At 35.2% G+C, this 25,311-nt stretch overlaps 1 protein-coding gene across 3 annotated transcripts in view; it reads right to left on the bottom strand.

Annotated features, from left to right (window-relative positions):
* Positions 1-656: 656 nt before the first annotated feature.
* The window catches only part of MACROH2A1 (macroH2A.1 histone), a 38,087-nt gene continuing 13,432 nt past the window's right edge, over positions 657-25,311 (bottom strand). For 2 of the 3 annotated variants that reach the window (XM_026687029.2, XM_087955281.1), the window contains exons 3-9: positions 16,873-16,979; positions 16,373-16,570; positions 14,951-15,058; positions 8,599-8,689; positions 4,693-4,782; positions 3,776-3,950; positions 657-1,337 (exon numbers count right to left, since the gene is read on the bottom strand). In XM_026687029.2, the coding sequence (XP_026542814.1) occupies positions 1,172-1,337; positions 3,776-3,950; positions 4,693-4,782; positions 8,599-8,689; positions 14,951-15,058; positions 16,373-16,570; positions 16,873-16,979 (935 nt within the window). In that variant the 3' untranslated portion in view covers positions 657-1,171. Of the gene's footprint in view, positions 1,338-3,775; positions 3,951-4,692; positions 4,783-8,598; positions 8,690-11,019; positions 11,120-14,950; positions 15,059-16,372; positions 16,571-16,872; positions 16,980-25,311 lie in introns of all 3 variants that reach the window. The other variant, XM_026687064.2, reaches the window with a different exon arrangement.

The raw sequence follows: 25,311 nt of genomic DNA, 5'->3' as shown, positions 1-25,311 counted from the left end.
GAGGAAAAGTGGTCTCACTTTGTATGTGTATGTGTGTCTGTAAGAGAGAGAGAAAGAAAGAAATCAAGATGATGGCCATAACCACATGATCAAAACATTTGCCCCTTTCTACGTGTCACACATGCATTATCCTGGCAGGGTTGAAAATGTGATCACTCAGCACAAACCTCCATTCTCCATCATAAGCTATGAGAATTAATATGCATATTTCACTGAAATATAAGTTATCAGTCATTGTTTGGTAACATCCAAATGGACAGCTAAAGATAAGGGTAGTTTCTCCTATCCAGTTCTGTCTGACTCTAGGGGGCATTGCACATTTTGGTTTCTTAGCTGAGGGAGCCAGCCATCTTTGGCTGAAGACATTTCCATGGTCATGTGGCCAGCATGTCTATACTCTGAGGAGCACAGAATGCTGTTACCTTCCCACCAAAGTGATACCTATTTATCTACCTGCATTTGCATGCTTTCCAACTGCTAGGTGGGCAGGAGCTGGGGCAAGTAATGGGAGCTCACTCCATCATGTGGTGCTCGGGTCTCAAACCTGGGCTGTCAGCTTTCCAGCTGACAAGCTCAGGGTCTTTAACTGCTGAGTCATTGAGTCCCCTACCATTTTTATCTAAGATTTACAAATCATTAATTCAGACGACACCAAGACCATTTCAAACATTTTACTAAATCAATCCACACAAGTTCCAAATTGCAAATATAATTAAGGGCAACGGGTACTTTTCTCCTTGGATTCATCATTAAGACATGAAATAAACACAAATTAGATATGTAGCATTTTTTCCTTCTTTAAAGAGATGAGAAAGGAATGCCACCTGATAAGAACACCACAACACTGTTACAAAATAGGATCTGCCGGTTTCTTTCACAAATAAAAGACTATGTACTGCTAACAACTTTCCAATCAATCCATAATTCATTAAAATAAAACTATAAAATCTCCTAGATTACACTAACTTCAGATAATGCCTGGAATACAGTGCATTAAACAGCAGTAATGTCAACTATCAGTGCCAACATAAAACATTTTTAAAAGTAAAAAAAAAAGCCCATCTTTATTTCCTAGATGAATGAAATTTAAAATAAGGGGCTATCTGTTTTACAATGAGGAATTTAAGGAGAGGGGCTGGGTAAAGAGGCAAGTATCATTTGCTTTCTAGACTTAGTTGACATCTAACTTGGCCATTTCTTGCACATAAATCCCTATACTCTCACTATCAAAGAGAACAAAATAGACTGTCTTGATTGAAGAGGACATCGTTGATACAAAATAGCTGGAAATGGCTTTCAGGATCAGCTGAGCAGCAGTCTGCTTTGGGAAACCATTCCTATTCAAAAAATTTGGGAGACAAAAGATAATTACAATTTGTTTAATAAAAGTTGAAAGTGGCATAGGAATCTCATTACGTTTCAAAAATGTGGCAAAATCCTCATGAGGCTTGTAACAAAAAGTAGTTTTCTAATACCAAAGGTCCTATTAATTAATTTTATAATGACGTTTATAATGAATTCGGGTAACTGCATGTTTGGGAGTACGTCCACTGAAATCTCTGAGTAGACATATATACTATATTATATATTATACAGACATGTGCTGTGCATCTTGCAGAAGCTTGAAGGAAGAATATACGGGTTAGATTCAATAGGAAATGAGGCAGACCCTGGTTCTTTTTTCACTTATCTGAAGAGTAGAGACAAATACAAATGGCAGCCTTTTTCTTTCTATCTTCTCTTTGTAGTGTGGCTTCTTAAACCACATGGCTTGTAAAGCAGCCATTGAGAATAATCAAACATAAGCTATGGAAAAGCTTGGAAAAGCTGGGCTCAATTCTACTTAGGCAGCAAAATATAATCAGTGGATTTCTAGAAATTTATGGTCAACCCCCCTTTCAAACCTTCTCCAAATGTTCTCAATAAATGGTAATCTTTAATGTGACAGAAGGGGAAATATTCTAAACTAAATTTTAATTAACGGTATTTAATGTCATGTGCATTAATTGGAAACAATTTTTTTTTTTGCTGGATTTATTTGGGGGTTGCAGAGTCAACAGTATGTTCTTATCCCCTTGGTCTAAAAATGTTATGTACCATTATGCTACAGTAATGGTGAACTTATGGTTGGAAACAACTCATGCAAGTTTTTGCATATTTCATTTATTTATTTATCTATTTATCTATCTATCTATCTATCTATCTATCTATTTTGTCAAGCAATTATAAGATTACAGGTATAAGTATAGACATAATTATGAATACATGAAATGGTTACATATAAGAAAAATAAAAAGAAACAATAGGACAGGGACGGTAGGCACGTTGGTGCGCTTTTCAGGGAATCCCTAACTTCCTGAGTGATTGCAAATCCCAAGGAACAAGCAGTGGAGAAAGGAGATTCTTGAGCAGTTCCAACATGAATAGATGAAAAGGCAAGCTTTAAAGGACTTTGAAGATATGCTCTGAAGTCTACATTTAAACAACGGTACTTATTGCTTTAGAGAAGAGTATATAGAACTTTGAACTTTTAAAATGCCATTCTACAAATTTGGTTTTGTTGAAATTAGACATTGCAGAACATCTGGCATAACGATTATAGATTGCCCATTGTGCCTCCTCCCCCTTTCCCTCTTTTCTTGAAATACACACACTTATAATGAATCACCCCATGTAAATTCATGTTTTATCCATAAAATTGGACAGAACTGTTTATACAGATTTAACGAGTAATGTCTGGTTGACAGATGCCTGTCCTGGAACAGCTGTGTACATGTGTTGGGACTGAGAGAAAATGCTGCTCTTAAAAAACATTTTTATGTTTTAAGATTTTTATTTACTCTTCTTCAGATTTATTGAACTGAACTGACAAGATGAGTCTGCTATTCTTTAAAGGAACACATTTTCACTTGGAATATCAATCCGATTCAATACTATTAACCTTCCCTCTATAAACATACACAGCCCCACACAAGAGAACTTTATCGAACAGTAAACATTTTTTTCATGGGGGGGGGAGAGAGAGAGAGAGAGAGGGTGAGAGAGAATTAATTCCATTCATCAAGGAAGCAATATAATATTGTTTTATAGATATTTTATCTGAAAAAATGTTTTTCATAATATTGGCTCTTTTAACTGCACCATTTCCTAAAATTCTAGTCATGGCTAAAATGTTACCAAGGTGATAGGTCTGACCTCACTAGAGATTGTGGACAGAAATGAATGGCATCATTATTGTTTGCACTGCCAAAGACAAAGAGGGCACTGCTGAGTCACCCAGCTTAATTATTTGTCTCACTAAGGGGCCGTTCAAAAGCACGGCGAAGCCAACATTAAAGAGTAGTGTATAGTAAGCTGTAATATATAAACTGCAAGGATTTAATCATTTTGCAACGTAGCATTTATTGAGATACAGAAGCTACTATAATGGATCATCATAGCTATGGCACACTTGTATGGATTTGGGTTTTATAGAAAAGAAAAGTATCATTTAGTTTGGAAACTGTAAGGACTTCATCTTAAATCAACAGAAGGAAATGGTGGCTTAATATATTCCATAGTGGTTAGCAATCAGAAGCAATCAGAACTCCAGGGATCATATTGATACTAAATCATGGTTTGCTGAATTTTATAGTGTAAGTAATTTATCATGCTAAAACACAATCCTTGCCTTATAAACCACAATTTTGCCAAGCCACAAAAAAACAATCAGTTTATTGCCTAGCATGTTGTATGAATATAGACTTGGTACAAACTGGATGAATTCCAGGTTTACCTGCCACTTCCAATGGAAGGAAATGCAATTGACTTCAGCTTCTTTTCATCTGCCAGTGCTAAGCAGTTTTTCACTGTCTTTTCCAACAATTCCTCACATTTGTCTGAACCCCAACTGGGGCTATTGCAGTGGATGACAAATTTTGCAGGCAATCCATGTCCTGAACTGACAACAGCTGGTTGAGGAAAAAAATAAGAGTGTATTTAACATTTTGGAAAATACTATTGGGATAGTATAATTCAGCAATGAAGGATACATATAGTTTTTTACTCCAGTGGATCACCTATACTGCACAATGAATATGATTGTATTTATGCTGGGTGGTAAATTTGGACATAACATTAAACTATAATTTGATTTGGGCGGGAGGGGCAAACATGCCCTGTACTCTACATACTTACACTCTTTGGTTGTATTCACATGAGTTAGGTCAATTGTGAAATACAAATTCAATACAAATTCACACAGATTTTCCCCTCAAATGATATAATGCTTACCATTAATATATAGATAATACTATGTAAGTAAGCTCTACTTAGGTAATTTTTGAATACCTTGGATTCTATACTCCTTCAATGCTCACACTTCCACATGCAGTTGACTTGCATAGGACTATATGCCTCTAATTTTTTTAATTTTTTTTACAAATATAGCAGTTTGAATTAGTGCATATGCTAGTAGTGATTTGAAATTGAATGTAGTCTATTTTCTTTTTCCCATTTCTCTTGTTTTATTATTTTCAATGTAGTGTTAATGCCTTCTTATAAACCCAGGTCCAAAGGCCTTTTTGACACAATCCTTGTCGATGACATGCTGAGGACATTCTGGTTAATTAAAAGAATCCAAGTTAAATTGAACTACCACCTATGGTACACAAGGATATAATGTTCCCCATTTCCCAAGAATTTAAAATGCACCTCCTGCCGTGTCCAATGGCCCGTTCTTTTTGCGAACTTCAACAACAGCCTCCAGGAATTCTTTTCCACCCCGCTTCTCCAATGTGCTCCCTGTGCAAGAACAGAGTGGTGACTGTTCCACATCCAACAGAGCATTTATCACTTCAGGTGGCTACACATCACAGATTTCTCTGAGCAAAAAAATGGGGGTGGGGGACTGCAAAGTAAGATCTAAACCTTTGAGGACTGGTCCATAAGTAACAATTCCCTCTTGATCGCCATCTTTGTAAAAATTCACCCTCCCACGGGATTTATCCCAATACAATTTGCAATGCCAACCAGCAGGGCAGCGACGTATCATGCTGCTGCTTCCATAGAACCACCGGTAGACATGCCTTCCGGAGAACGGGTAATGCAATGAGACTTGACTGTTGTACCAACGCTTTCCCATGGAGGGCAAGGCCCCCCTTTCTGTTACAGACTGCTTTAAAGACAAAGTTGCCATAATAAGAACTTGAAACTCACCTCATCTTCATCCCTGACCCCAACAGGTGGCCCCCGGGAGTGTAACAGTCTTGTGAGTGCAACTGGCTGCTTTACTTGACAACTGCCCGGCTTGTTGAACCACCTTTAACCAAGAGGAAGAGCCTCAGAAATAAGGAGATTCTCTAGGGTACCCACTTCCCTCCACTGAATTGCTTCACTACAGCTACGGAAGTGTAACAAATGCTGCTCGAGTTAGGAAGGGAGCTGCATCATTTCCATTACGGGCTGAGGTTTGCGCAAAGGCAGTCCACCATGAACTGGTTTAGATCTTATTTTGCAGCTTTACTTTAATACAGAGGAAATAGAACGTAGCTGGAAAAGGTTCATTCCTAACGAAGCACCCAAATCACATTGCATTTGTTCCATGATTATACAAGGAGTGAGGCAAAGAAACAGTGACAGTGACACTGGATTAATTCTGGACTAAAGCAGTAACTTTGCAAATTGATCCCTGCAGCCTAATCATAAACATATTTACCTAGTAAGTAACTCGGGGCTTATTTCAAGAGAATTTTGTGACGATACGTAGGAACAATGCCTCAGGTTGCAACCTGTGCCAAATTCATCAAAGCTTACTTCCAGGTAAACATGCGTAGGGTCAGGCTTTTGGTACTTTAGTACAATATTTCCAAAATGAATTCACTCAAATGATACAGGGGAGAGGGCTGTAATTTCTAATGAAAGTCCACATATTATATGCCCGTTGAAAAATACTTAACTTGGTAGTACGTATTGAAACCAAGTATCTAAAACTACTGGGAATCTATTATGCATTACTTGATATCACAGCCTAAACTTTATTGGTTTTATTTTGGCTGGCTGGGGAATTCTGGGAATTGAACTGACAAGTTTGAAAAACACTGATTTAATACATGCATTTTTCTGCCTTCCTTTTATCACAAGACCCATTCTATCATTAAGGAGGGTCCCAAGCGTTTTCTTCTCCAAACATGGATAAAAGCCACACGTCCTCAGTTCCTGGAAAACTGACCTTGGGAGCAGCAAAATCAAGTTATTGAATGAAAAGAATATAAATGACTCACACATTTTAAAAACAATTGTGAGTCCACAATCCAAAAGTTGTGGCTCTTGATACTTTTTGTTTGTTTGCACTGCTTCTCAGTTCCACAGGAGTTACACTGCTGAACTACAGGTAGGAAACTCCAGATCAACAGATTGACTGCAGAGTCACCTTACAGGTAAAATGGGCAGCATAAAAAATTAATAAATAAATAATAAGCAGGTTCTTGAGTTTCAAACTATTTTTGCAGTAGTAACAGCAGATAGAAATGAGGGCTGTCATATGGTAAGGCATATGTTTTGCATGTAAAAGCTTTCATGCTTTTCTCCTAATATCTGAAAAGACAGGGAGAGCCAAAGATATGAAATGTGTGAAGCTGCTGACACTCATTGCACAGAACTTTAAATGAAATGGTCTGACTCAACCCAAGTTGATTCAGTTTCAGTAAACTTGACAGAAATGTTTCTGGGAACAGTGACCATTAATTAGGAAGTGGTCACACTGGCTATAAAGGAACTATGTCCTGTAAGTTCCTCAAAGGTGACTGAAAACACACCTGGGAAGATGCTATCATGGCCAAATGCAAACATTCACAGAAATCGGTTTTGAAAGTCTGAAATGATTTTAAAGAAAATATATTTTCACTTTTATTTTGTTAAGCTTGGGAGGCTTGCTGATTGGAGAAATGTGGAGAGGGCTTTTATCGATTTCCTAAGGCTATTTTTATACACATAGTTTGCCAATTAAGGCTGGGCTAACAAAAAAATTTAAGTTATCTTCCAAAAATCTTCCTTGGAGTTACATTTTTCATATGACTTTAAGACCTATGATAATTTTTTTTTTTTTAGTATTGGTGGGTATATAATGGTATTGCAGAAGCATTAACTTGTATTTAAGGAATGAAATGCTGTCTCCATTTTACATTAGAAGGGGGGTGTCATTCTCTTTTCATCATGCTCTACAGCTTTCAGCTGAGTGGCTCAACGCAAGCATAAATATATGTGAAACTCCCACAGAATAATGTCACTATTTCATGCTGTCAAAGCAGGCATTGGCATAATGGTGACAACAGCAGATGTCTATAAAATTTGTGAAATATTTCCCCAATATACACTGCAGTTAGAAAGGTCTTTATAGAAATAAAAGTTAATCATTTGAAGCTAAGCATGTATGCACTTCTATTCTTTCTTCCAGCAGCCACAGGCAATTAGAAGACCATATGTTATACTGAATGAAATAATTCCGCTCTTCCTCTCCCAAATCAAATATTGATACTGAAGCACATCTTGCTATTTTTAGAAATTATGGGTTCTGCAAGTCAAAATAAAGGACATATTGCATAAGTAAAATTTTCCATCAATTTCAATGGAAATAAGAACTATTAAGGTAGACTGGATCAAACTATTACTTTAAAATATATATGGTTTCTGATCTATGATATTCCGTGTGAAATTCTGCACACAATTTAGTTTTGGACATTTTTCCTAGTTATTGGCATTCAAAAACTAATGTTATTGTATCTTGATCTTATAGTGGTTCCTAGTATTTCCAGGAAGGAGGTCTTACATCATTGTAATTTGCTATACTATGAATCCTTGTCTCCCAAATATCATTATTTTAATATTGACAGTCCCTTAATTTGATAATATATTGGTAGGCTGTCATTCCATGCTTCCCACAGGTCCATTACAGAATTAATATTTGTGTCGGTTAATACCTATGTGTGGTCTTTAAGAGTCCATACCAACTTGATGTCACATAATAAAATAATCAAAATTGGATTTAAGCTTGTGAAATTAGCATTTCTCTCCAAAAACTACACTTTGGTGAAATGCCTCTGTTAAATGGTGCCTCTCTTAAGTGTTCCACGTGTAGCTCTAGTTTTCAGGGCAAGGAAGTCTCTTAAGTTGTATGCTCAGAGACTCAACTCTTCTTACTACACAATGAGGCAGAATCACTGTTTATGTAATCAAGGTAAAATTGAAATCTCCCAAAATTAATAAATTAATTATTAGTAACTACAAGAACATGGATTTTCTTGCCGTGTTTTTTCTAGAACTCTTTTTTATTATTATGAACTTGCCAGTTTATTGTAGACAATTGTGGATTTCAGATGGATTTGCATCTAGGCACCACCATGTCCAACCTTGGTTAGGTTTTTTCCCCCCCAAGATCAGTCATGGTTGATTTGTATTGATCAAAGAGCTTTTTTCACTTAACCATTTGAAATTTGCGTTGGAATTGAGGTGGATTGCTGGAAGTGAGAAAAGAATGCAGCTCTGCAGAGCAGGGACAAGATTGCTGCTGCTGATTGGTCATGCATACACACACAAAGTCTGCAGCACTGAACTCTCCATTACCTACTTCACCACCGGTGTAGAAGTCAGAATTTGTCGGGTGAACGACAGCATCACTGTCGATTGTGGCAATGTCAGCCTGAACAACTTGCAACTACAACAGGTAAACAAATGTGTATCAACCATGTTGGTCAAAGACCCGGAACAGGATCTACATTTATGTACATGCCAACATCCTTCTTTATCCTACCTTTTGGGCTCCAAAATATGTGTAATAAACCATCACAATAAAACCTAAGAGCCTGTGTACAGGTGTGGGCTGAGAAAAGGGAGAATGAAAGGAGAAGGTAGAGAAACATCAAATACATAACTTTTAGTACTTGACCAATAGGTCAAAGACACTGCATTTCAGGAAGGAAATATAAAGAACAGCTAGCATCTTCTTGGTTTTGCAGAACCTGTAAAAATGTAATCTTAAAAAAACATTATGATAACTCTATCCAATCTGGTTCATCAAATCTGACAAAGCAACTGTTTCTCCATTCTGATACACTATCTTTACAATATTCCTTGATTTTTATAAATATTCCCAACATGATTTTATTAATCATGTTGGGAATATTTATGCATTAAGACCTACAGAAATCAATGTGTAGTTTAACTCCCCAGAGGTTCTGGGAGCATTTTCAGCTTGCAATGCTATAACTATTTACTGAATATGTCACCCCCATTGAAAGGGGCAGATATCTTGAATGGCATGGAGGTAAAGGATGAAATGAAACATAACCTTTTGCGATAGTCCTTTGGGCTCATTTTGGCCTCAACAAGCAATGGCCATGTTATCCTGAGGCAAAATTCTTAAATTCTCCCTCTGAATCTATTAATAGGAAACTATATGACCGAGTGCTGGGTTTTTGAAGGACATAAATAATTTGCAAACAATAGATTATAAGTTACCTTTACTCTAGAGTTCCCAGTGGTAGACTTATGACTAAGGAACTGAAGATTCAAGAATGAATATATGTAGAGATTTCAGCATAATATTTGTTCTATAACTTCTAAATAAACAGAAACATAGGATAGTATGGAATTCACCATGGTAGTTGTTCTTTTTAATGAGAAAAAAGTGCTAATTTCATAATTTAAGTTCCAAAATGTGATATTTTTATATTTTAATTATTTGTGTTTAATTTTACCATGCCTTTCCTAAGTTGATTTTTAAGTTAAATATAAGAATAAAAAATATTTTAACCCTATGTTCTGCAGATTAATATACATGGTAGCATTTCAGAAAATTGTTTAAGTAGTTAACACCGATTTCACATCCTCATTATAATTTCGATCAGGATATACAATAATATGCACTTGATTGTCCTTGGCAATGAATGGGATATGGCTTAAAAAAAAAACACCAAATATCAACGATTTAGGAACAATATTCTGAAATGGAGTGCTCCAATCATAGAATGTAATCTCTCATTAAAAATGGTAAATGTGGTTGAAGAAGTTATTCATAAAACACCTAAATCAAGCCAAACTACTGTACTATTTTCACCTTAATCAACTTCCATATAATGTGGGAATTAAATACTATTCTCTCTCTTACCTCGTTCTCATATAAAAAAAGAAATCTGTGTGCCTGGTAACTTCTCTTTGATAAAATGATACTTAAAACTATAATTAACATAGATCATTTTAACATTAAAAAAGCTATAACATAGCTGATAAGGGGAAAAACTCCAGAAGGTTCCAGAGCTTATAGTATCTATCCTAACCAATTGCTTCAGTGTATGCAAATGTAATAATAAAAAAATAATAATCCTATGTTCTGCAGATTAATATACATGGTAGCATTTCAAAAAAAATTAAGAGTCTGTGTACAGGTGTATACTGAGAAAAGGGAGAATGAAAGAAGGTACAGGAACATCAAATACATAACTTTTAGTACTTCTGTGTATGCAGAAACAATTCTCATTGTATTCAATGGAGTTTTTTTCCCGTGTAAGTCTGCATCCTTAACTATCTATGTCTATCCATTTCTGTCTTTAGCTAAAGCAAGGAAAATAGAAAACTGAAATCAGAATGGAGAAACTGCTTAGTTTGAAGCCAACGATGATATAAAGCGCTATTTCAGTCCTCACAGAATTTATATGCAAAATATTCCCAAGGGAACCAACAGTCACATCTGATTATTATGGAACAACATTTAAATGATTTCAGAGTTACTCAGAGAGTCATTTTCATGCAAGTAGTATCTGGAGAATGCTACACATATTAACAGTCTTTCTATTACGTATTTTGAGTACTAAAGATGCACTCCTCTATCTTACCTGCGTTAAGTCCCCCTGCAATCAAATGGAATTTGTATCTGAGGAACATGCACTGAGTTGCACGATAAAATATCAAATTTATTACATGAAAATAATCTGCAAATTCCATAATTTTCATGTGACTGTTAGTTATAGCCACCCATTCCCCATTTACCTAGATCATCTTTAAGGTCAATGTCAGCATTGGTGGGATTGATAATGGCCTCCACTTCGAAGCCGGCTAAATTACTGATTTCACTGTGAATTAGGTTCAGCTGAAAAGAAAAGCATGAGGTAGGAAATAACAACAGGACAGTTGGGAAATTACAGAGAAGCTGCAGTAAAAGTAAGCTTTGCAACATAGATGAGGATAGCATCTCTGAAGGCAAATGTGCAAAAATAAACAGCAGGTCATAAAGAAAGTTGCTTATAAACAAACACAGAATATGTTTCAAACTCTAGAAACTAACACAATTCTCCATATGGGAAGTCAAAATTTGACAGAACATGGCTTAGTTTACAAATTGTAATGCCAGATGAGGAAGGGTCTGCAAAAGCTAGGTATTGCTACAACAACTTCGGGCTTCTTGCTCATGCAACCCAGGGGCATCTCTTGATCATAATAGCTGAAATTATGCATAGCATCCACTTAAATTGATGTGAAAATAGCCTTCCTTCACATTGTTCATGTTCTATTTTTTGTGATTGGTAGACAGATCATTTTTGTTTAAATTTTTGACAGAGTTGAATGAGTACAACTAGGTAGTTTTGAGTTAAACAATAAAAGCATCCAAAAACTCAAGAGTAATTTCAGTTGAAGCCAATAGGATGTAGTCCCCGGAAGATATGGGATGGACTGCCCTATAAACAATTCAGAGATGCCCTGAAAAGTTTGACTGTATGTAGTACTTCCACTCTAAAATTTTACTTTTGTATTAAGATGAATGATATAAATATCCATTCTGAAACATCACCAGAGATATGGCAAATTATTTTATTCATTTCTAATATTTTCTGGGTTTTTTCATGTTCTGTTGTTTGAAACTTGTACTAAGATTGCCAAAATAATAATAAAAATTGGGGAAGAGGTAGGAGAAGAAAAAAAACCAGACTCATCTAAAAAGAAAATGAAATATTAATGAAGGAAGGGTTCATGATGATATATATATGTACAAAATTCTGGCTGGCTTATAGTTTTAATTATTATTTTAATATTTCATTTGTAACTAAATGAGAGGCAAAATACTACAGTGGATTTGCCCAAAGTAAAGAAAGCATGGAAATGCTCATTCCAGTCATCTATTCCTGCTTTCTGAACTTCAGTTAAATCAACACACATTATGCCTGAATCAATCCATTGCTTATATTCCACTGTTTTCAAAATGCCATAAGTAATAAGCATATACTGGAAGACAGCCTACTGTACAAATCCAGGAAGAGAAAGATCTTAATTTGAAAATAAATTTCCAATTATACATTTAGACTCAATAAAAAAGACAGAGGAAAAGAAAATGTATTTAGCCTGTTGTATGTCTAGTGGAGGCTTTGCACACTTAAGCTTGTAAACAACAAATTGTATTTTGTGCAAAACAATTCTTTTCTCAAAGGAAATGTTCAGTGGGTACATAAACATTTCCCTGCCCTCCCCCCATTAGACAGCAGAACACTTGCCTGCTTGTTGAAAGGAGTTATTTTGAATGGAAGCTTGGCAGATAGCAATATTGTCCCTTAGGCTGCCCCCACTGTCACAAAAGACATTTTTCTCTTCAATATTGATATAAATTTATACTATATAGCACATGATAGCTATATGGATTGATGATGTCATGGATAAACATTAGTTGAAACCAGTCTGCACATGATATAATTCCAATTATACAACAACTTAAAAAAGAGAGGTATTTCTATTATTATCTACTGCCACCATTTCAGATTACAGTTTTTCCAAGAGCCATACATTTCTTAGATTTCTTAAGGCTTCCACACATGTTACTAGCAGCTTGTGAAACGAATGTGGTTAGAACACCATGACATTAACAGGATTAAGAGGGCTGAGATTAAGAATGCTCCACATAATACTCTTTTGGCATCACTTTCATTTAACCACCATCAATACATAACATATTTTTTGGCCTCACACAGATTAATGAAGTAATAATATGATAATAATATATAAATAATATAATATAATAAATATAATATAAAAATATTTTTAGCTCAGTATTCAAAGCTTGTGATAACAAACAATAATACTTAGAATAGCAATAAGTCATGGAAAGTTTAGGGTTAAATTTTTTAAATATGGCTAAATATATACGCGAAGCCTTCTTAGGTACAAAAACATTCTCCATCTGAATATATGTTATTTCTCCATACATCATTACTTATAAACCAATATTTATTGTTCAACCTTTAGCAAATATCTCTTAATATTTATGGATGTATCTTGACAAAGAATTTCAATTATCATCATGCCAGTAGAGTAGAATAATATGATTAGAAGCCATATTCATATAAATCATGTTAAAAGACAATTGTTTTTGTACATATTTACAATCTTCTCTATTTTTGTGAAAAATTTTCTCTGGAGGTTTCTTGTATGTATATCAAACTCTATTATTTCAGTGCAATATAATTAGCAAATGAAATGTGACACTATGACACCAGAAGAAATCTGTTTACAATTTTTGTAACCAAACATAGCACACTTTATTTTAAATCACTTAATCTTGATGTAATTCAGGTTGGAGAAAATGGGCCTTAAATTTTCAACTGCAAGAAAAACATGTAGCAACATGTGAATGCTCAAATAAGCAATTTTTAAGTCCACATATGCCTTGAAAAACCTAGGAAGTGGGGAGATCAGGTATAAAGAACTGCTTAATGTCTTTCTCACCCACCAATCTCTCCAATGTTTTCCCAAATTCTTTCTTTCCTTAGATCATACAGTGTATGAGTTGAGATTGGCTTCAGCCAATGTAAAAGTTCTTTGGATTGTGACTGTAGAATCCTCTTGCAATGTCTCCCTTACCAGTCTTATCATTTACTATATAGCAACAAACCTCTTTTAGAAACTGATGCATATTTCTTTTATAATATAAATTATTCTATTTATATTAATTTGTGACTCTGGCTTACTATGTCAATCCCCTCCTGTCTCTATGGATGCTTGTAATTTATTTCCAGGAAGATAACCTTAATTCTAAGCTTGATTTTGCCCACTTTCCTCTTTCTTTCTGTTGTGCTAAATTATTGCTACTCTGGACTACTGAAACCTTTTCCTTACAATTATAATTTAAGGTTTTTATCTCTATTAAATCACTACCAAAATTTTTCAGTTTTATGAATCATTATTTGTCCAAATGTTGTTGCTTATCAACATCCTTTACAAGATTCTCATTCTGTTTTATATCAAAATAAATGCCATGTCCTTACTTCTTCATGGCTGTATTTTCATCTATTTTTTTTAAAAAAACTTTCTGCCTAGCCTTTGGCTCCTTCTAATCTGCCAGGATAATCTACTTGAAGACTACCTTCCTATCTGTCTCTTCTTGGGTTGCTCAATAAATATAAGGCAGTATGTCTTCCACTTTTGAATGCCTATTGCCCCCAACCTTTTGGGTGCCAAGGACTGGTTCCATGGAGAGCATTTTTCTGTGGACCGTTTCACATGCTGCCTGGATCCCTCATTTGCGTACATGAGGCTTCACTCATTTGCGCAGCCCAATCCTTGACAGACTGTGTACCAGTGCTGGACCACAGCCTGAGGATTGGGGATGCCTAGCCCTGGAGACCTGTCTTTTCTGAGACTATTGGATTAACCCCCTAATCATTATTCCCAATTGTAAGCGAGTTCCAAGTATGCATAACTGTATTCATTCATATTTATTATTAATCTTATGTCTGTTTAAATTTCTCTCTTTTGGAGTGGGGCCTTTTTAAAAACCCACTGCAGTTTATAAATTGATGGCATGCTGATTAATATATATCATTTATAAATGTTTGAAAATAACTTGAGGATATTCATAGAAATATATCTCCAGGTTCAATTAACACACATGCGTGCACACATACAAAAAATATTTTGAATACATGCACAAACCTACCTTTTGCCCAAGAAATAAACTTTTCGTGGATAAGACAGTGAAACCATCTGTTGGGGTACCTTCTGTTGTGCTGTCAGCGCTTGCTGATTTACTGACTTCTCCCTGTTTCTTTTCACATATAAATCAGTTAACCAATCAGTCTATTAGCAAATCCAATTTTAAAGAAACATTACATAACTAATATACATACACGTGTGTATATATGTATGTATGAATATATGTGTGTGTCTGTATATATGAGAGAGAGAAAGAGAGGGAGAGGGAGGGAGGGAGGGAGGGAGGGAGGGAGGGAGGGAGGGGGAGAGAGAGAGAGAGAGAGAGAGAGAGAGAGAGAAAGAAAAAAGAAAGAAAGAAAGAAAGAAAGAAAGAAAGAAAGAAAGAAAGAAAGAAAGAAAGAAAGAAAGAAAGAAAGAAAGAAAGAAAGAAAGAAAGAAAGAAAGAAAGAAACTATATGCTGGGATGAGCAGATTCCAGAAAGGAAAGAAATAGCAAAATCTTGTTTTTTAGAACTTAAATGCTAAAGTCAGGTCGTCCCTCCTACATCTTTTTTTTTTTTTAAAGAGTAGCACCTATTTTCTTATGTTAAAAAATAAATAGTAATTGGTATATCACCACCAAAAACAGCTGACTTTTTGGTCTCTATAGCTAAAAATGAATGTGCAGATAAATCAGAATTGAAAATGTAACTGCACAGCCCTATAGTCTATCTATACATCTAAATCTATAAAAGAAGCTGAATTGTTATTACTATGTATCTGAAAAGTCAATATTTCACATATACACTCTTGAAATACCTAGATCTAATGTAGAATTAGAAGAATTAGAAGAACTTTATTGTCATTGTACAAGTACAACGAAACTGTAGATGCACCCCAACCACTGTTCGCAATACAATAAAACCAAAGCACTTAAAAATGAAGAAAAACAGAGTACCCATGTCTCCATTTGCAATTTGAGAGTATAATATCTACAAATATACACAAAATATACATCCAACACTGACTGTAATGCTTAGCCGAGTATAATACACAAGAGATGGATTATGTTATTATACATCTGAATGGGGTATTGAGATTTCACATCTTAGTAAGATAGTGACTTCGTGTTTATTTGTGGTTCAGATGGCCCAGGGAAAGAAACTATTTATTAGTCTAGTGGTATGGGATTTTATTGACCTAAAACGACATCCAGACAGCAGGAGGTCAAAAAGATAATTGACAGGGTGTGAGGGGTCTTCTATGATGGCCTTGATTCTGCTTTGGCAGTGGGACCTGTAGGTATTCTTATGAATCAGAATAATTCTGTGCAATTGCCTTTTACTTTATGTTAGATTGGTGATATATTTTACTAGTCATCTAGCAACTTAATTACTATATTTTTGAGCAAAAATGCATAAGACCGGCAAAAAAATTGTAGATATACCTTAGATTTTCTTGCTACTTTCTTTGTGCTTGCTTTCTTTGTTGTAGTTTTCTTCTGTGATGGTGACTTTGCTTTTTTAGCTGGAGGTGGAGTGATGATTGCTTCCAATTTTCCTTTTGAACCCCGCTTTTTGGCCAACAACTCTGGGTGAATATTTGGTAATACACCACCACTGGCTATGGTGACACCTTTCAACAGCTTAAAAGGAAGTGGAACAAAAAGGTATCTCTGAGGGGTTTTAAAACTTGAAGAAACTAAAACTTTGATTCTGAAGAAAAGGATAATGAAATACCCAAATTATGAGTTGGGTCCATATTGAGTGATGGAACTCTATGACAATTTCAGAGTTAACCACTGCTAATATATTTTCTAAAGATATAATTCAACTGAAGCAATATTGACTTATTTAACAGATTATGAATTACATTTTTAGACAGAATAAGCAGGAATTTAAAAAAGAAAGAAAAATAAACCCCTAAAACCATGGAATATATTTTCACCTGATTTAATTCTTCATCGTTTGCTACAGCCAGCAAGATATGTCTAGGGGTGACACGGCCTTTCTTGTTATCTCGTGCTGCATTTCCAGCCAATTCAAGAATTTCCGCTGCCAAGAAAGATAAAATTGATTCTTCTTTCTTATTTTCAAAATAGAACGCATAACCTTATCCAGGAATTTAAAAAATGCAATCCTAAAATCAGTAAAAGCACTATAAGTGTTAAAACAATATTAAGGATAAATAAATGGGGCAAGAATTAATTGCACATAATCTGGTAACATTTTATTTCAGCATAGAGATGGAGGACAAAATCTAAGTGACATCAGAGGTATTCATCTGTGCTAGTTTTCTCCAAAGATGTTCTCCAAAAAAAATACTTTCATGAAGAATTTAAAATATATTTAGCACGTCTGACAGTCTTGAACAAGAGTCTCCAAACTTGGCAAGTTTAAGACTTGTGAACTTCAACTCATAGAATTTCTGAGCTAACGACTGGAGGAGGAATTCTGGGAGCTGAAGTCCACAAGTCTTAAAGCTGTCAAGTTTGAAGACCTCTAGTCTTGAACATCAACCAGATTTTTAAGGGTTTTGCTAATAATAACTTGATCTGGAAAAAGTTAACAACTGTGCACAGGAATGATACATAACATATGTAAGGGAAGAGCAAGAATTAGCTGTCCAGCTAAGTAAACAATGGAAATACCCAAATATTCTATGTTTCGTGGCAATGTACACTAAAAAACAACTGCAGGTAAAGGAAGCAAGAAGATTTAAATGGAAAGAGTCACACAGATGATTATAAAGAAAGTGAATAGATAAAGGATGCAAAATCAGCAAGTAGAATATTCAATGGATATAGATGATTTAATAAACAAAGTATGCATACTGTATACATAAACATGTTTAGTTACTGGTATATTTAAAAGCAATAATAGATTTTGTTTAAACAACTTCAAGTAAGCGCCTTATTCTACAGAAATTCTGTTAATTATTTTAATGGCTCATTTTAATGTTGCTTTTAATTATATCAGCTTTCTGGTATCTTAAACTTGTTTTCATTGTCAGCTGCTTCAGCGCTGGAATATATGAAAATCCAGGTATAAGTTCAGTAATCAATGAATATGGAATACATTTAACAATGTCAGAGCATGTACACAACTATCAGATGCTTTTTGGATTTTTTTTACAAATAATCTGATCATTAAAGTTTATTGGGAAATATGTGACTACTTGTAGACAAGCTGTGGATTATATTTAATTATTAACAAAATAATTTTTCAATGTTTTTTTTTAAAAAGGGCAGCAATGAACACTATTAAAAACTTGATGGACACAGTCAAAATGATGACAGTCTTACTAATTTTATCTTGCACTTAATTCACATACCACTGTACTTGTTGTCAATATCTATTAAGATGAATTGCACTGCTCAGTTTGGGGATAGGATTCTCTTCCATAACTATATTAATAATTACATGCTAGCGACCAATTCCATTCATTGCCTTTATCAGAGTCTAGAAATAGATTTTCACTTAACAGCTGATATAAACATACAACAAGTCATATCTTACACTCTATAAGTATTCTCTGAAATGCTATAGGAATTATTTTTTGTCCTTCACCCATCTCTTCAGATTTTCTACGGTTACCTCTGTAAAAAGGACCCCCTGTCCCAAATAATCATTTTGAGATCTTTAGCTATCTCAATCTCTTGTCAGATACAAGATGCAGACATGCTTAGAGAGTTTAAATTGGAGATATAGCAAACAGAATATAAGTACAGAAGAAGAACACGTGCATTTCATTCTCACAGTCCTTGAGTGACACAATATAATAACAGTACATTTTTCCATCTAGTTTGGGGAATTTTACAGAGAGGAACTTTTTTTTTCGATACAAGAAGTGACCAATAAGTTATATTTTACAAAAAGCAAACCAAACCTTCAACCCACTACTTAAAAACCTGAACCCCCAAGCCAGCAACTTCTTCAAGATAGGAAACAGACACACAGAACTTTTCCAGCTTGTAGCAAACAAGAAACTTCACATGTAACTTACACCTGCAACTGTTTGACTGGTTCTCATGAAACCTTCTGGTTTTTATACCAGATTTCCATTAATATAGTTTGACACAGGGCTAGCCCAATTTGAAAGTATGTACAGTATTAAATATCAGAGCAGGGAAAGCCTACGAGATTTAAAATTCCAAGGTTTAATAGGGGGATATTGGATCACAGGAAAAAAGATATACTGTACACTTACAAAACATTGTTCTGCAACACATGCCTAAGAACTTTTCAACAACATGCCTAACAGTTGCTGGGAATTATGATTTCCCTATAAGTTCTTTTTCCTTGCCCAATTCTGAGGAGTTAGAGCTGGGGGCATTTTATCTTGTTTGGGGCTCTTGAAGGGAATGCAATCAATCAGATCAAATTTGAAGAAAGTCAGTAACAGCAGCATTACAGTAGTAAGTTCAGCCAAATGCTCGTATCCAGGGAGACACAAAAATCCAAAACCATAGCCATGGTCAGTTCTCAAATAAATAATCAGGGTTAAGCACAAACTTGAGATCCAAGCTACTAGCAACATACCAGGGGGAAGGCAAGGCTACCAGCAAATGTTTGAAATGCAGGTATTTCCCCATTTTACTTAAAACTCAACTGGAGAGCTTCCTACTCAGGATTTATTTATTTAGTGTATGGCACATACATGGACTTATAGTGGTTCAAATGTTAATGTCCAGTCCACCCAGCCATTCAAGGACAGGGTGGTCTATATTGAAAAAAATGAGACATTGGGACAGTGTAAGCTCTTGATGGGACATTTGGACCCAATGGGATGGATATTTTGTCGAGGAGCACCACAGTCACACTGAGGGGTAGAGACAAGACCCCTCTTAAACAATGAGTCCTGGCAGACACCAGAGATGGTATTCAGCAGGTTCTGACCAGTTCTGGAGAACCGGTAGCGGGAATTTTGAGTAGTTCGGAGAACCGGCAAAAACCACCACCTCTGACAGGCCCTGCCTCATCTATTCTCTGCTTCCCGAGTCACAGATGATCAGCTGGGTTTTCTTTTGTTGCCCTGCACAGGAGAATGGAGCTGGAAAGCAAGTTAGTGGGGTGGGGAGGTAATGGGAATTTTGTAGTAATCGTTCCCCTGGAGTGGGATGGGAATGGAGATTTTAAGTATCCTTCCTCTGCCACGCCCACCAAGCCAAACCATGCCCACCAAGCCACACTCACAGAACCGGTAGTAAAAAAATTTGAATCCCACCACTGGCAGACACCATGCTGGGTACGGATCCTGTTCAGAGTTGACCAATGCTGGTGAGGAAGGTCAAAACCTGGCACCTTTTCTGTGTAACTGCTGGTATCTGGGCGTTCAGCAGCCCATTTGGCTTCCCACTCAGGAATCGGATAACAATGTCACAATTCTAAGGATTCCATTTTAAAAGGGTTAAAGTTTGTTAAGAATTCCATGCCTCCTCTTTTAGATGCTAACCTGTTTTGTTTGGTATGTCAGAGTTTTATTTATTGTTTTAAAAATTAAATAGAAAGTACAAAGTGAACATAATCATAATTTGGAAAATTCAGAATTTTCTAAGAAGAGTAGTAGTTTTCACAATAACCATGTTCTTATTATTTCCTATGGTCTCAGTCAGCTGGGGGAAATAGGCATTTTCTAACAACTTTGGTTACAAACCCCATAAATCTGTGATCTTTGTGAACATTTTTACATACACAATAGATTTCTAACTAGCTTCATGATATATGGCATTAGCCAAGGTCAGAGCTCTGAACAAACTCCATTCATTCTTTTTCGTAATGGTGTTCCAAATACTGTAGAACTCCCATGATGTTTTAAAGCAGAGTCCTACATATAAAAACATCAGTACTGAAATGGAAGTAACTGATCAAACTCAAAGTTTAATGTATATTATGGAAATTTATATGGAATGATTCTGCAATTTCATACATTTGAAATTTAAATGTAGGTTAAATGTCAGCTCTCAAATCAAATCTGTTGTTCATTACACAACACAAGTTAAATGCTAAATTTGCATGATGGTTTCTTTTCTCAATACTTAGTTCAAGCAAAAAGTCCTTGGTAATTGCCAGGTGTTCAGGACCTGGACTTTTGCTATGCAAATGTGAATATACCTGACAGCTAGGAATTCTGACTTCATCCAAAGCCTGATTAGATTTTGTTTCCTCTTCTGGGTAGATATTTTGTCTTGAGGAAAACCATTTCTCTGATTTCAAAAACATTTGCCTTTCTTTACTTCACTGCAATGAAGTCATCATGTAGAAAATTTAGTTTGTAACAGCTAACAGATGACATACTAAGCAATTGCCAGCATTTCCAACACCCCCAAAAGCCAAAAGAGAAAAGCCTAAAAAGTGTGTGAAACTCAACCCTTCAGCCAAAAAGAAATCAGAGAAAAACTCCAGAAACTAAGAGAGGGACATTAGCATTCAGAATTTTTAAAAAAACTCTAATAAGGAAACCATAAATAGAATAAACAATTTCTAAGCCATATAGGTACTTCATTTGTATTTCCTTTCTCTGTTACATACATACATAAATCAGTCTTCTATAAGTGACTAATTGATTAAATCATTTTATAATTTTGAATTATTTTAACAGAATTAGCATTGTTTTTCTTGAACATTTCTTGAACATTCTTGAACATTGTTTTTCTTTTATTTTGAAAAAAATACTTCTTTTCTCTAAAAATACTTCTTTAAAAAAATGTCAAGCTTACCTTTGCCATAATTAAAGAGTCAACAATGATCACTCCAAGGATGTATCTTGACAGACCTGTTCACCCAGTTAATTGCCCATGCATTATATGTTTAAGGGACAGCTTTTAACCATGCAGCTGACTGAACCGTGTTTAATGGAATTTATATTTTCACTTTAGAAACCTCTCAGAATTAAAATCCCCCCAAGCCAAATTTCTATTTCATCCTTTCCTTCAACATTGCAGGTGCTTCTAAAAGGTAGCCTTCCAGAAAGCAAAAAGGAAGGTAAAGGAAGAACATGGTTTTTTTTTAAGGCTGTGTGCTATAGAAATCAGATAAAATGTTTTATAAAACATGTTGAAGTGAACAAAGCACTTCCCTTTGAAGCATAAAGTAGTATCTGTGAAAGCACACATGCAAACCAATCAGGGGTAGCTTTTGAAGCAGCCATATAAGCCATAAAAGGACACAGTTGGTTTAATGCTTCAAAGAGATAACTTTCTTCAGGATAATGTACTTTTTGAAGCACCTCATTCAAATTCTTTGCTCAGCCATATTCTTCTTTCCGTCTTAATTAGCCATAGAAGAAGTGGTGGAAAAAACATTGGGTGGAAATCTATTTTAGGTTTCTTAGTGAATCTTGTGTCACTAGGACACAAACACTCCTGTGAACTTCCAACAATAAGCAAGGACAAGCACATGGTAGAAGCATCACACCAATTTTGTTGGAATCTCAAATTGTATTTGATATGTCTGATGCTGGGTCTTAATAACTTTACAACAGGAGTGTGATCCTATGAATATTTAGACATTCAATTTATTGCATTTCTATCACATTTTTTTTATCAGAAATTCACAATAGCCTACAGAAATTTCAAATCCTGTTTTTATCCTCACAATAACCTAGTGTAGTAAATTGGGTTTGGAGAGATCAATTGGCTAAAGTCATCCAAATGGGAATGTGACTATTAAACACCATATTACTTTAGCTCTTAATGGAGTTCAGTAGAACTTCTTTTTTCATAAATTAATTTTGAACTGTAGCTACAAGAAATATGTAGTGTAGCTATACTGCACTAGTGAGGGCACATTTGGAATACTGCATCCAGTTCTGGTCACCATGATGCAAAAAAGATGCTGAGTCCTTAGAAAGAGTGTAGAGAAGAGTAACGAAGATAATAAGGGGTCTGGAGGTTCATACAATCAACCTAGGTAGGTTTAACTTAGTGAAGAAAAAGTTCATAAGAGACATGATAGCAGTCTTCCAATACTTGAAGGGCTATCACAGAGACCAGAGTGTTAATTTATTCTCCACAGCAACTAAAAGCAGGACAAGCAGCAATGGGTGGAAAGCTCATGGATTCAACCTGGAAATAAGGAAGAATTTTCTGACAGTAAGAACAATTAATCAATTCCTAGAGTTGTGAGTGCTCCATTATTGGAGGCTTTCAACAAAAGATTGGACAATCATTTATCCATGATGGTATAAGGACTCCTTTCTTGGGCAGGGGATTGGACTAAAATACATCTTTTAGCCCTATGATTATATGATTTTAAGAAGATGCTTAAAAAAAACAGAACTGAAAGAAAGACCAAAACCTGATTAACAAATGTAAATATAAGTTGTTTTTTATAAACCCTAATAGAAGAAAGTCAAAATCTTTATCCTTTCATACCGGCTTCCTCTGACCCCATTCTTTCTTTTTCCTTCTCTCAATTAGTCTGTAAAATGGTGTTTCCTTTGCCTACCAGTTTACACTTCATTGTTACTCTTTAACAGTTTACACATGCCTTTCCCCCCTTTTAAACACATCTAAACATGATTAGACTAAGAACTGCCAGATGTTGCTTGAGTGAAAGCAGTATGCGAGTTTTGGCTCAACTAGTTTACAACTCAAGACAGGTCTTGTGCTCTTAAATTTGCTCTTGGCTTACATCCTTAAGTTCCAAGGGCACTTGTTATAAACTAGTAATTACACAAATTAGACACCAATCACATTGCATGTGTGTCCCCTGTGTGCATTAACATAAATGATCACAAAGTACTAATTTCTTTGGATACAACATTGAACAAGTCCTTGTAGCAGAGGGTTACCTCTTTCACACTTGCTTAAGGAAACATTTACAGGTAGAAAAGAAAGTGAGGCCTAACTTTAGCCATAGTCGGTCGTTCCTATTATGTGCTTATTCCATGATTTGAACAAATTAACAAATCTCCCAGTTTTGCCATCACACAATTGGGAATAGCTGGATTTGTACTACAATGGCAAGATTTTTCAATAATCTAAGTCTCCTAAAGAAAAGCTAGTCTTTGAGCTTCACTTTATTTTCCTTTCTCCCCAATTAAAAAAAACACACCTTGATATAGTAGTTACCAGTGGCACAGTTATGGTTGCTGGCACCACAGGAAGGTCTGGGGGAACCTTACCCACTTCTAACCTCAAGAATTTCATAGGAATAGGGCTTATGAGTGATTTCCTACCTTAAGGATTAAGGCTAATTAAAAAGCAGCAGAAACAGAACATTGAAATGTGTGGTTGTGAGGCAGATTTGTGTGGGAGGGAGGGGGGGAAAGGGAGAAGGAGAGAGAGAGAGAGATTTGTCCCACAGCCTATTCAATTTTTGTAAAACTGAGTACAGAGGAAAAAAACAACAACTACAGAATAAAATATACTACTAAAATATATAATATTTAAAAGTTATCAAATAAAAGTTTATTTTAATAATCAATAGTAATGCATTGCTAAAAGACCCAGTATGTTATTAAATTCAAGTATAGTGCTGAAATATCAAATCAGAAAAAATATCAAATTAAAATCAGCCTTATAAGGCATGTATGTATGCATGTATGTATGTATGTATGTATGTATGTATGTATGTATGTATGTATGTATATGTGTGTGTTCTGCAAGTAGATTTTTTAAAAAATATGGATACAATGGAAAGAAACTAACATTTAACTATAGAGATGTTCTGATACTGAATGCAAAATGTTACTGATCTAGATAGCAATGAACATTTTAATCTCAAATATTTATATTGTCCATTAACCTTGCTGCCAAAGTGACCATGAGACATTGACAAGCCATTATGTTTTCCAAACACCCTCAATGCAGCATCCATAAGCATTTATATGTTGCAACTGCAGAATTAAATACTGCTTTTTATATGAGATAAATAGTTGCTGAAAAGACAGGAGGAAAATTAGGGGAAAGATGAAAACAAATACAAGAATTAGAACTGAAAACCAAACAAGTGAAGCATAGTCAGGTAATAGTAATTATTAAAACAAACTGTAAAGTTCTTTTTTTGTGCATTTTTTAAAGCTGTAAATGCACCTAATCCATACCTTATCACTGGCTTTCACTTCAACGGAACAATAATAGAACACAGATAGTTTTCAACTTACAACCACAAATGCACCCAAAATTTCCATTGCTAAGTGAGACAGTTGTTAAGTGAGTTTTGCTCCATTTTAAGACTTTTGTCACCACAGTTTTAAGTGAATCATTGCAGTTGTTAAATTAGTAACATAATTGTAAAGTGAATCTGGCTTCCCCATCGACTTGGCTTGTCAGAAGGTAGCAAAAGGCAGTCAAATGATCCTGGGACATTGCAACTGTCATAAATAATGACAAAATTTGAATGTTGTTTGCATGTTTATGGGGATGCTGCAACAGTTTTAAGT

Source organism: Notechis scutatus, chromosome 2 (assembly GCF_049901735.1).
Source record: "Notechis scutatus isolate UNSWTSFEM ecotype Mainland chromosome 2, rNotScu1.2, whole genome shotgun sequence".
Classification (NCBI taxonomy): Eukaryota; Metazoa; Chordata; class Lepidosauria; order Squamata; family Elapidae; genus Notechis; species Notechis scutatus.
Note: the sequence above shows the minus strand (reverse complement) of the source record. Positions and strands in the feature narration are given on the sequence as shown.